Below are 12,404 nucleotides of genomic sequence, written 5' to 3'. Positions count from 1 at the left end.
GATTTTTTTTGTTTTATTAGATTCAAAATTTTTTCTTATCACCACAGCTATAGCATAATAACACAGAATCCCATTATACTTAACTAATCAATGAACAAAATATATAATAAATATATAGTAAGTGTATATTGTATATTGATAACACGATAAGACATTAATAATAACCCATTGGGAAATTTTGTGATATTTCTGACAGAGTTCCTAAAAGATTATAGTTGTTCTTTCCTAGCCCAAATGTTTAATTAAAATGGTGGCTTATATCGGTTCAGTATCTGTCGTTAAAGACCCAGGCGTGGGACTGGTGTATCTCAAATTATTCGGAACTATCAATATTGTTAGTATAAAAATTAAATTTTCCAACAAATTTAAATGTCCACTATCTTTTAATCAGATTAAAAAAACTCATCGCCCCAGCATGGGTTAAAAACAGTGTGATTTCCTGTATTATATTTGTTGCTTTTTGAAATCACTCAAACATTAAAACAACAAAATCTTAAGTTAACAATTAAAGAATTATGAACAATATTTTTCAGTTTATTTCTTAAATCGTAACAGTAAAGGCTGAATTCCTAATCCGACAGCTAATTAAAAAGAAAAAATATATTTGAAGTGCAAGAAATATAAAAATCGAAATTAAATTTAAAGAAAAATGTCAAGTGGTCAAAACGGTGTAGATACTGCTGCTGCTACCAATGGCAAGGCTAAAGCAACAAATGTTGCCAAGCCCCCAACTAAAGAAACCAATAGTAATGGTTTTTCAATAACACCTAATCACAACACAACTGTACCCAAAGTATTCGAGGGAAATGATGAAATTTTGGATCCATTTTGTGATCCTAAACAGCCTCAGAAAATATCATTCCATGATATTACATCGGCAGCATTTCTAATTAAGGATGGTGTAGAAAGGACGCCATGTCCGGTAAGTTAAATATTCAGACCCAAATTATAATAATTATAATTTGAATAAAAACATCCATACTATTTTCTGATTTAGGTCCTAAATTTCAATTGTTTACTAATTTGTTTCCAATGTTATTTTTAGCGCTCTACTACTTCGGATTCCTATGGCATGGATTATATTTAAAAAAGATTTCTTGCAATATACTGGCAGGTAATACAAAGTTCTATATAATATCTGCTTTTATTTTTCTTTAAAATTGCGTATTATTTTATTGTTCTAATTATTTTTCTAAATTAAATATTCTTTCACGTGATTTTTATTTTAGAAAAAGTTTCAGTTTAGCTATAAGTACCGCCAGACTTTTGTTTTTATTTAATGTTTATAAACTAAAAAAACTGATAAAACGGTCCATGTATTTATTAATTATGGGTATAGTTAGTTCAATGTATGCTACAGTCTAGTGAATGTATATTATAAATACCGATAGTATTTTCTATAAAATATTCCAGTATTATGCAGATTAATTAATAGAATTATTTGCATTATCTTTACAGGTCAAAGGTTTTCTTTATTTTGTTTGCGTTTTAAAATTGAAAAGAAAATAAATTCCAAATAATTTTGTTTATTAATCAATGTTTGAACAAATATAATTTGTCAAAAGTGATATACTTAAATTAATTAATAAGTTTAATTTTAAAATTTATAGAATTGACGTATTTTGAATATAACATCTTATATAATTCCAAGATTTTTAGACTCGAAAATCGAGTGTCAGTTTACTTTATATCCGGGTCACATCTATATAAAAAAATAATATTTACTTTTTTCTAATTTTGCAAGTCCCTTCTGCGACCTAGTTTTGAGAATATATAGTATACGACATTTTCATCGGTTTACTGAGGCTTAATACAAATTGTTGGTGGGATAAGACATATTTTAAATGAAAGTTTTAATCTTTAATTTGATAGATTTGAGCTTATGTACCGTAAATGGTACAAAATGCATTTAATGGTTAATATAAATTTCTAATACGAATTTTTATGCTTGTATTTCTATTCAAGTTGTGACATTATAAATATTCAGATTTTATTAGCAAAATATTGTACGTATGTATGTCATAAATATTATCTAAAAAATACTATTTTAGTTTTTTTATCACTTAAAATTTTTCTTCAAGTGAAAGTCCATTTCAAATATTTTAGTCGATCTTATCGTTATGTATATCAATAAATAATATGACATTTTGTATAATTATTATATCGTAAAAATTAGTCTTATCACGCGATAATATTCGAAAATAGTAATGGGTGTTCTTTTTATGATTAGAAAATGTCAAGGATTTTTGTAAATTTATTTTAACATATCGGTTAGAACATAGTTAATGTTATCCTTTAAAAATTCTCATCTAGACTATAGATTCGACTCTAGACTAGATTAAAGACAAGACTGGACTATAGACTAGATTACAGACTAGACTGTAGAATTGACTAGAGTACAGCTAGACTATATACTAAACTAGACTATATGTACTGGTCTATAGACTGGACGATAGACTAGACTATATAATGAACTAGACTTAAAAATTGAATAAAATGAACTATAAACTAGACTATAGACTAGACCATAGACTAGACTATAGACTAGACTAGAGACTAGACTAGACTAGAACTAGACTATAGACTAGACTATAGACTAGACTATAGCTAGACTATAGACTAGACATAGACTAGACTATAGACTAGACTATAGACTAGACTATAGACTAGACTATAGACTAGAACTATAGACTAGACTATGACTAGACTATAGACTAAGACTATAGACTAGAACTAATAGACTAGACTATAGACTAGACTATAGACTAGACTATAGACTAGACTATAGACTAGACTATAGACTAGACTATAGACTAGACTATAGACTAGACTATAGACTAGACTATAGACTAACTATAGACGAGACTATAGACTAGACTATAGACCTAAGCTATAAGACTAAGACTATAGACTAGACTATAGACTAGACTATAGACTAGACTACTAGACTAGACGAACTATAGACTAGACTATAGACCGAAGACTAGTGACTAGAACTATAGACTAGACTATAGACTAGACTATAGACTAGACTATAGACTAGACTATAGAACTAGACTATAGACTAGACTATAGACTAGACTATAGACTAGACTATAGACTAGACTAGAGACTAGACTATAGACTAGACTATAGACTAGACTATAGACTAGACTATAGACTAGACTATAGACTAGACTATAGACTAGACTATAGACTAGACTATAGACTAGACTATAGACTAGACTATAGACTAGACTATAGACTAGACTATAGACTAGACTATAGACTAGGACTATAGACCTAGACTATAGACTAGAACTATAGACTAGACTATAGACTAGAATATATACTAGACTAGACTATAGACTAGACTATAGACTAGACTATAGACTAGACTATATACTAGACTATAGACTAGACTATAGACTAGACTATAGACTAGAATATAGACTAGACTATAGACTAGACATATGACTAGACTATAGACTAGACTATAGACTAGACTATAGACTAGACTATAGACTAGACTATAGACTAGACTATAGACTAGACTATAGACTAGACTATAGACTAGACTATAGACTAGACTAGACTATAGACTAGACTAGACTAGACTATAGACTAGACTAGACTAGACTATATACTAGACTAGACTAGACTAGACTAGACTAGACTAGACTAGACTATAGACTAGACTAGACTATAGACTAGACTAGACTATAGACTAGACTAGACTAGACTAGACTAGACTAGACTATAGACTAGACTATAGACTAGACTATAGACTAGACTATAGACTAGACTATAGACTAGACTATAGACTAGACTATAGACTAGACTATAGACTAGACTATAGACTAGACTATAGACTAGACTATAGACTAGACTATAGACTAGACTATAGACTAGACTATAGACTAGACTATAGACTAGACTATAGACTAGACTATAGACTAGACTATAGACTAGACTATAGACTAGACTATAGACTAGACTATAGACTAGACTATAGACTAGACTATAGACTAGACTATAGACTAGACTATAGACTAGACTATAGACTAGACTATAGACTAGACTATAGACTAGACTATAGACTAGACTATAGACTAGACTATAGACTAGACTATAGACTAGACTATAGACTAGACTATAGACTAGACTATAGACTAGACTATAGACTAGACTATAGACTAGACTATAGACTAGACTATAGACTAGGCTATAGACTAGGCTATAGACTAGACTATAGACTAGACTATAGACTAGACTATAGACTAGACTATAGACTAGACTATAGACTAGACTATAGACTAGACTATAGACTAGAATATAGACTAGACTAGACTATAGACTAGACTATAGACTAGACTATAGACTAGAATATATACTAGACTAGACTATAGACTAGACTATAGACTAGAATATAGACTAGACTAGACTATAGACTAGACTATAGACTAGACTATAGACTAGACTATAGACTAGACTATAGACTAGACTATAGACTAGACTATAGACTAGACTATAGACTAGACATAGACTAGACTATAGACTAGAATATAGACTAGACTAGAGACTAGACTATAGACTAGACTATAGACTAGACTATAGACTAGACTATAGACTAGACTATAGACTAGACTATAGACTAGACTATAGACTAGACTATAGACTAGACTATAGACTGACTATAGACTAGACTAGACTAGACTATAGACTAGACTATAGACTAGACTAGACTAGACGATAGACTAGACTATAGACTAGACTATAGACTAGACTAGACTATAGACTAGACTAGACTAAGACTAGACTAGACTAGACTAATAGACTAGACTAGACTAGACTAGACTAAACTAGACTATAGACTAGACTAGACTATAGACTAGACTAGACTAGACTAGACTAGACTAACTAGAACTAGACTAGACAGACGAACTAGACTAGACTAGACTAGACTAGACTAGACTATAGACTAGACTAGACTATAGACTAGACTATAGACTAGACTATAGACTAGACTATAGACTAGACTATAGACTAGACTATAGACTAGACTATAGACTAGACTATAGACTAGACTATAGACTAGACTATAGACTAGACTATAGACTAGACTATAGACTAGACTATAGACTAGACTATAGACTAGACTATAGACTAGACTATAGACTAGACTATAGACTAGACTATAGACTAGACTATAGACTAGACTATAGACTAGACTATAGACTAGACTATAGACTAGACTATAGACTAGACTATAGACTAGACTATAGACTAGACTATAGACTAGACTATAGACTAGACTATAGACTAGACTATAGACTAGACTATAGACTAGACTATAGACTAGACTATAGACTAGACTATAGACTAGACTATAGACTAGACTATAGACTAGACTATAGACTAGACTATAGACTAGACTATAGACTAGACTATAGACTAGACTATACTAGACTATAGACTAGACTATAGACTAGACTATAGACTAGACTATAGACTAGACTATAGACTAGACTATAGACTAGACTATAGACTAGACTATAGACTAGACTATAGACTAGACTATACTAGACTATAGACTAGACTATAGACTACTATAGACTAGACTATAGACTAGACTATAGACTAGACTATAGACTAGACTATAGACTAGACTATAGACTAGACTATAGACTAGACTATAGACTAGACTATAGACTAGACTATAGACTAGACTATAGTCTATAGTCTAGTCTATAGACTAGACTATAGACTAGACTATAGACTAGACTACAGACTAGACTATAGACTAGACTAATTTGGTTCGACACGAGTTATTGCTATTAAGTGATTTTTGGAAGTGGCTCTTATGTACATATATATATATATATATATATATATATATATATATATAATATATATATATATGACCAATTGTATATATATGACCAATTGTAAACAGATACGAAAAAATTCTTTGAATGATTTTTATATAAAAAACACAGTTATGTCCAAGTATGGACCGATCCGATATGTATACAAAACATATTCGTGTAAAATTTTATCACGATATCGTTATTTCATGAGTTATTTACGATTAAATGATTTTCGGAAGTGGGCTTTATGTATATGAGAGCTATAACCAATTATGGGTCAATCCGGAAATAATTTCACAGAATGATTTGTTTATGTACAAAACATATTCGAGTAGAATTTTATACCGATATCATTATTAGTTTATGAGTTATTAAAATAATCTTCGTGGTATATGGTTATTGATTATTATACATATTTGGTTATTTGATTTTTGGAATTGAACCTTATATGTGAGCTATGGTAAATTATAGACCAATCGGTCACAATTTTTCTAATTTAAAATGGATTTTATCGGTTTAAAATCCTGAATCCTAGGAACTTTATGAAATTCGAGTCACAACTGTTATTTCTTTACATTACAGTTTCAAAGAGCGAGGAGCCCGTTATGCTTTATTGTCCCTAACCGAAGAACAAAAGAAAGTGGGAGTAATTTCCGCCTCACTTGGAAACCATGCACAGGCTCTCAGTTATCATGGCTGGAAGTTGAATATACCCGTTACAGTTGTTATGCCTAAGGCAGCACCTATTATGAAAATTCAAAAATGTCGTAACTATAAAGCTAATGTGGTAGTTGAAGGCAAGGATATGGCTGAAGCTAAGGCCTGGGCCATGAAAATGTCCAAAGAAAAGGGTTTATTATATATCAACGGTTACGATCATCCTCATATAATGGCTGGTCAGGGTACCATTGGTTTGGAAATATTGGAACAAGTACCAAATCCAGATGCTGTTATAATACCCGTTGGAGGTGGTGGTTTAATTGCAGGTATAGCTACTGCTGTTAAAGCCCTGTCACCGAAAACAAAAGTTATTGTAAGTATTTGAGAGATTTATAAATAAAGATCAGTTATAATATTGTATTATTTTCAGGGCGTCGAATCTGCCAAATGTCCCAGTTTTTCAAGAGCTATGGAAAACAATGGTCCCATTCATACACCTATTAAAAATACTTTGGCTGATGGTTTGGCAGTTCCAAAAGTGGGCTACAATGCTTATGTTACCGCTGTGCCACTAATTGATAAAATGGTGGTGGTACAAGAGGAATGGATTGCTTTGGCTATTTTACGTTTGGTGGAAGAAGAAAAATGTGTGGTGGAAGGTGCTGGAGCCTCTGGTTTGGCCGCTATATTAGCTGGTCAACTACCAGAACTGCAAGGCAAAAAGTAGGTTTATTTTGGAATAACTTAAAAATTGAGATAATAACCTTATTATTTTTAGAGTTGTGATATTATTGTGTGGTGGTAATATCGATACCACTGTTTTTGGTCGTTGTCTTGAAAGAGGTTTAGCCGCTGAGGGCCGTTTGGTGAAATTTAATGTGGAAGTTACTGATAGACCTGGTGGTATTCATGAATTGTGCGAAATACTTCACTCTTTGGGTGTGTCCATTAAAGATATTATGCATGAACGTGCTTGGTTAAAGGATATTTATACTGTAGAGGTAAAAATTTCATACCTTATTATTTAATCGTTTCATAATTAATAATTGATTTTAATTTTAAGGTTAAAGTAATTTGTGAGACCCTAGACTGGGCCCATAGTATGGAATTGAAAAATAAGTTAAAGGAAATTTACTCCAAGGTACAATTTTCCGAAATACCTTTGGCTATTGATGCTCAGCTCTTCGCCCAAGGCAAAAAGTAAAGGACTAGTCCAAGTTTTAAAACAGTTATACATATTATTTATAAAAATTTTATATATTCATAAAAGTTATTTAATATTTATGTAAAAATTAGCTTTAACTATTCTTCCTCTTCATCTTCGTCATCATCATCCTCATCTTCTTTATCATCATCTGTTGATTCTATGGCTTCATGTTCCTCATAATCATCTATTTGTTTAAATTTTAATTCTTTCTTTAATAAACTCAATTGATAAGCCTCTTCCATTTCTACACTGGGATCGATGGTTTCAATAAAATCTTCTGTTTTATGTTGATATTCGTCTGCTATAGCGGTCATATGTTTCCATGACATATTACGTGATACATATTTATGACCCCATCCCAAATATATAGACTCACACAGATCTTTATAGATAAAGGTTGAGGCTCCAGGCCAGATGTTTGATTTCATTATAAGAATACGTTCATTTTGATTGGTAAATTTACTAGTAAAACGTCCGGTCCAAGCTACTGACATTTCACTGCTAACATCTCGAGAACAAGATGTTAATATGGCTGGTCCTTTTTCAGCCTGTACCTCTAACTCTTCATCTTCGCCCTCGGGTTCTTCGTCATCTTCTTCGTGCTCGCTTTCATCTTCTCCCAATTCTTCTTGTAAACGTAATTTTTCTAAACGTTTACGTTCTTTTTCTCTTTCTCTTTGTGCTTTCTCCTCATTATACCAAACGATTCGTCCTTGTTGCAATATATTCGGTCGTACATGGACCCATTTTTCGGTATTGTTTAAAGAGTTGAGTGGTATTGATGAATCATACTTTTCATTTTTCAATAAAACAATATCGTTATCTGCAATTATAAAAATAGATTAGTCTTTTCGGATGATTACTATAGTTGTTGTTGTCGGTACTTTTAAGAAAACAATAAATTAGAGGGATATGGATATAAATGGTGTGAATATATTCTAAATATTTCAGGCTCTGAGAACTTTGAGGTTGACTAAAGAATAAGAAAGTGAAATGTGCTGAAGGATAGGTTCAGCAATTTTAGTTTTATATGGGTAGAATATGGAACATAGTATTACAGACTGAGCACAACTCCGAGAAGTCGTTCTCGCTTTTGGTACCTATAAATGTTTTTCTTTCAAATCGAAATACGGATTACGTTGTCTACAAAAACGACACAATCTCAGTCTAAATTGAGAGTTCAAAACATATTCTCAAATGAGCTTGGCCTTCATGAGATTGCCTAGGGCCTGCACTATTTTCAGGTTTAAATTATTTATATTATAGATGAGTTTATCAGAACAATCCGAGAAATATATAAATCTTAACACATATTATTAATAAACATAAAGCGATTTGGTCACCAACAGACCTTGCAATAACTATTATTATGAGATCTTTTGATCGGAAAGTCGTAGAGAATCAATATTCTTAAATTTATCACATACGCGTCATATTTTTTAAAATCTCTTGTCTTTGATTTCTGTAATCCCAATATTTCTTTGTTGGAACAACATTTATTTCACCCACAGACCAAAGTGTACTTTGGCTAAATCCAAATCTGGAGTCATTTCTCCATTATATCATGTTTTTAATATGTTGGTCATAAATATATGGCCAAAAACTTATCTTAAATTTAGGACATGATATCTTGAAAATCTTGTCTGATGGAGAAATTGGCCAGATTTAACGTAGCCCCGTTCTTTAGAAACTATAATTAGATCTCAGGGGTTTGAATTATTTCAAATTTTGTTGGGCTGTGGAATAATTTCGATATCTATCCTACATACCCGGTTCTCCTTCATTTTCTTCCTCTTCATCCATTTGATTCTCTTCCTCCTCCTCTTCTTCTTCCTCGTCCTCTGCTTCATCGTCATCTACGCCCTCAAATAAACGTCTCTCCTTCTTTGTCATCTTACGATAATAATTCTTGGGAGCTATATAAGTTCCAGCCGTTATACGAGCTATTAATGCTCTTAAATAGTGTTTTTCTTTGCCACAAAAACAAGGATATGAAACGAAGTCTGCTTCTAAATCTCCCGTTAGAAATTTTTTAATTTGTCTAGAAAGTGAAATTTGTTTTGGTGTCACAATTGGCAGCTCAATCCATTCATTCGATAAAGAATTGACCACAAAATAAGAATAACGATTTAGACCTTGGCCAATAGGTTCTGGTGGAATATCAAAGACTTCTACAGCTTTCACCAAAGGTATGGGGACACCATGAGCTTTCATTTTAAATAAATCCTCCTCTGGATGGTTTTCCCAGCCCACAGCACCAGGTGTCAACTCGGGCCCAATGTGTGAAAATTGTTTTTGATACGTTAAACTTTCTTTATGGTCTTGTCGTTGATTCTCTTGAATTTCCTTATCCATTTGCAGTAAACGAGATTCATACTCTTCGTTGGATAGCGAGGCTTCAACGATATAGTACGAAGCTTTTAAGCCATTAATCACGCCCCAAAAACGACACTGCATTATAGAGGGATGGGTTTGTAAACGATTCATAGAACAGGCTAATTGAAAAATATCTTCGTTACTAATGCTGAAACCACATTGATTCCAAAAGAATTGTAAATGTTGTACTCGTTCATTGAAAGTGAGAAATTTCCCTAACGGTTCTTGCTTAAGTTCCAATTTTATATCTTCCGTTTTAGCATGTTCTTCTTCCAGATCATCTTCAGCAGCAGCCTGGATCATTGAGTCATCGGGGTAAGGCAATTTCATAGATATTAATTGTTTCTTCGCCACCTTATACATTCGTTTTTCTTCGAAAACTGCATGAGGAGGAAAACGTTCTGGCAGGTGAAACTTTTGCTCACGTACATTACGACTAAATTCTTCGAAGAAATCAATAACATTGGGTGGACGTTCATCAATGACACGTTTTATAACATCGGACAGATGATCAAATCTATTTTAAAATAGTGATTAAAGGAAGTATTTGTAAAAAGCTAAGGTACTCTTACAGATTATCGCCACTTATTGAGGAGTACTGCTGCATTATAGATTTAGCTACCGCTAATTCATAAGCAATATTTGGTGTCTTCACTGGTTGCTCTTTAGTCGGTCGATAGTCTTGTGACATCAAGCCACTCGACATTGAGGAAGAAGAACTGCTGCTGATCATATAAAGACCTGGAGGAGGTTCACATTTTCCTGGTGATTTTTGCAATGAAGGATTTTTGATGTTTTCAGCTTTCTTAGCACAGGGGTAATCTATGCCTGTTGGAATTGTACTGGATGTATTTGGTAATAGAAAATCATCACATGATATATTATTATCTATATCCATGTTGATTTTTAATTATATTTTGTTAAGAAAACTTTTTCGTTTTGATTTAAAATAAATTGTAATTTTGAAAGAAATTGTACTAGATTATGTAGAGTTATTTTGTAATAAATTTTTAGGGAAAGGGAAGTTACACCCATAAAAAGTATTTGGTTTCCAATTTCTTTTGTGGGGCATACGACTAGCATTTCGAGGTCCAACAAAAGGAATGACGAAATTGATGTTGTCCTCATCTTTTGGATATACAAATTATTATCTGAGTTGGATCAGTGAGTAAAGTCTGTGTGACTCAATATACATAAGTATATGATCAACTTAAAATAATGTTTGACTTATATAGATTTTGGCTTGTCTTCGCGGTTGTATTGGTGATGTAAATCAGAGAAAATGCAATGTCATCTTGTCGTTTTAAAATGCAAGAAGGTTTTTGTCGGTTTTGTTAGAAATTTCCATTGATCTGATTTCTTATATCTAAGTTTTTTTGCCCAGTCAGTCCGGATTATTGGGGTCTTCTGATATATTATAATATACTCGTTGTACCTTCATCATAATTTTGGGATTTATCGGACTGACATTTATACTAACCTCAGACTTTCTCATTTTGAGGAGGCTTCTCGACCTTCTCTCGTTAGGATCACCCCATAGGATCTTTGGAGATTAATTCAGATTAATTACCTCGAGCTCCCCTGCCTTTAAAGCTATTACATTCGCTCTTTCGGTGCCGACTACTGCCGAGTGAACACATTTTGTAAAGATTGTAATATAATTCATCAGAATACCTTTTATATAACTCCTGTCATGTTTCACGTACCTTCCGTATAACCCTCATGGACAAAATCAGTTAATAATATTTTGTCCAAGAAACTAAATACTCTCTTGGTCTACGAGTGATCTATTATTTCAGATTATTCGATGGTATATCGATAAAGAATAGTTTATTTCAAATCCTTTTCGATACTCATTCGATGATGAGTTTAATTACTCAGTCCCTGATTTGACAGCAGTTTTTCATATCTGCCTTTAAAGAATACACTATATGAAAATTCTGATATTATCGATATGCATGTTGTATTACTAATAATAATTTAACTGACATTTCGGCGTATGAAAACTGAAAAATAGGAGGCACTTGCATTTAGCAAAAAGTCATATGATCTATCTATGATTATTTGACAACAAAAATATATTTTTGAAATTGTAAATATTTACATTAAAAAAAATACAAGTGCAAATAACCATTTAAACAAAAATTCTCCAAACGTATGCAAAAGTTATTGAACAAAGAAAGTAAATTTGAAAAATACTGCAGCTAAATTTTCAAAATACAAAGAAAGTTATCTTACCAATAGGGGGTTTCATTAAGAACGATGTATTTTGTTGGACATTTGACTTCGCAATTCTTTCAAAGTTTGAAATT

General features: G+C 32.2%; 2 protein-coding genes across 2 annotated transcripts; one reads left to right on the top strand and one right to left on the bottom strand.

The window, feature by feature from the left end:
- Nucleotides 1-514: 514 nt before the first annotated feature.
- On the top strand, nucleotides 515-7,957 carry LOC119614852 (L-threonine ammonia-lyase). Its single transcript, XM_037970956.1, is given in 7 exon segments — nucleotides 515-922; nucleotides 1,046-1,077; nucleotides 1,079-1,114; nucleotides 6,432-6,882; nucleotides 6,940-7,232; nucleotides 7,288-7,510; nucleotides 7,573-7,957. Coding segments are annotated over 7 exon segments (1,449 nt in total). The 5' UTR covers nucleotides 515-649; the 3' UTR covers nucleotides 7,714-7,957.
- Nucleotides 7,792-11,117, bottom strand: LOC119614851 (radial spoke head protein 4 homolog A). Its single transcript, XM_037970955.1, has 3 exons — nucleotides 10,665-11,117; nucleotides 9,486-10,609; nucleotides 7,792-8,539 (listed from the first exon to the last, which is right to left on the bottom strand). The coding sequence occupies exons 1-3, from the start codon at nucleotides 10,988-10,990 to the stop codon at nucleotides 7,812-7,814; spliced, it is 2,178 nt and encodes a 725-aa protein (XP_037826883.1). The 5' UTR covers nucleotides 10,991-11,117; the 3' UTR covers nucleotides 7,792-7,811.
- Between the last annotated feature and the right edge of the window lie 1,287 nt (nucleotides 11,118-12,404).

The sequence above is a fragment of the Lucilia sericata genome, unplaced genomic scaffold (assembly GCF_015586225.1).
Source record: "Lucilia sericata isolate MDLA Ls3-8-SP2 unplaced genomic scaffold, ASM1558622v1 Contig003536F_arrow, whole genome shotgun sequence".
Classification (NCBI taxonomy): domain Eukaryota; kingdom Metazoa; phylum Arthropoda; class Insecta; order Diptera; family Calliphoridae; genus Lucilia; species Lucilia sericata.
Note: the sequence above shows the minus strand (reverse complement) of the source record. Positions and strands in the feature narration are given on the sequence as shown.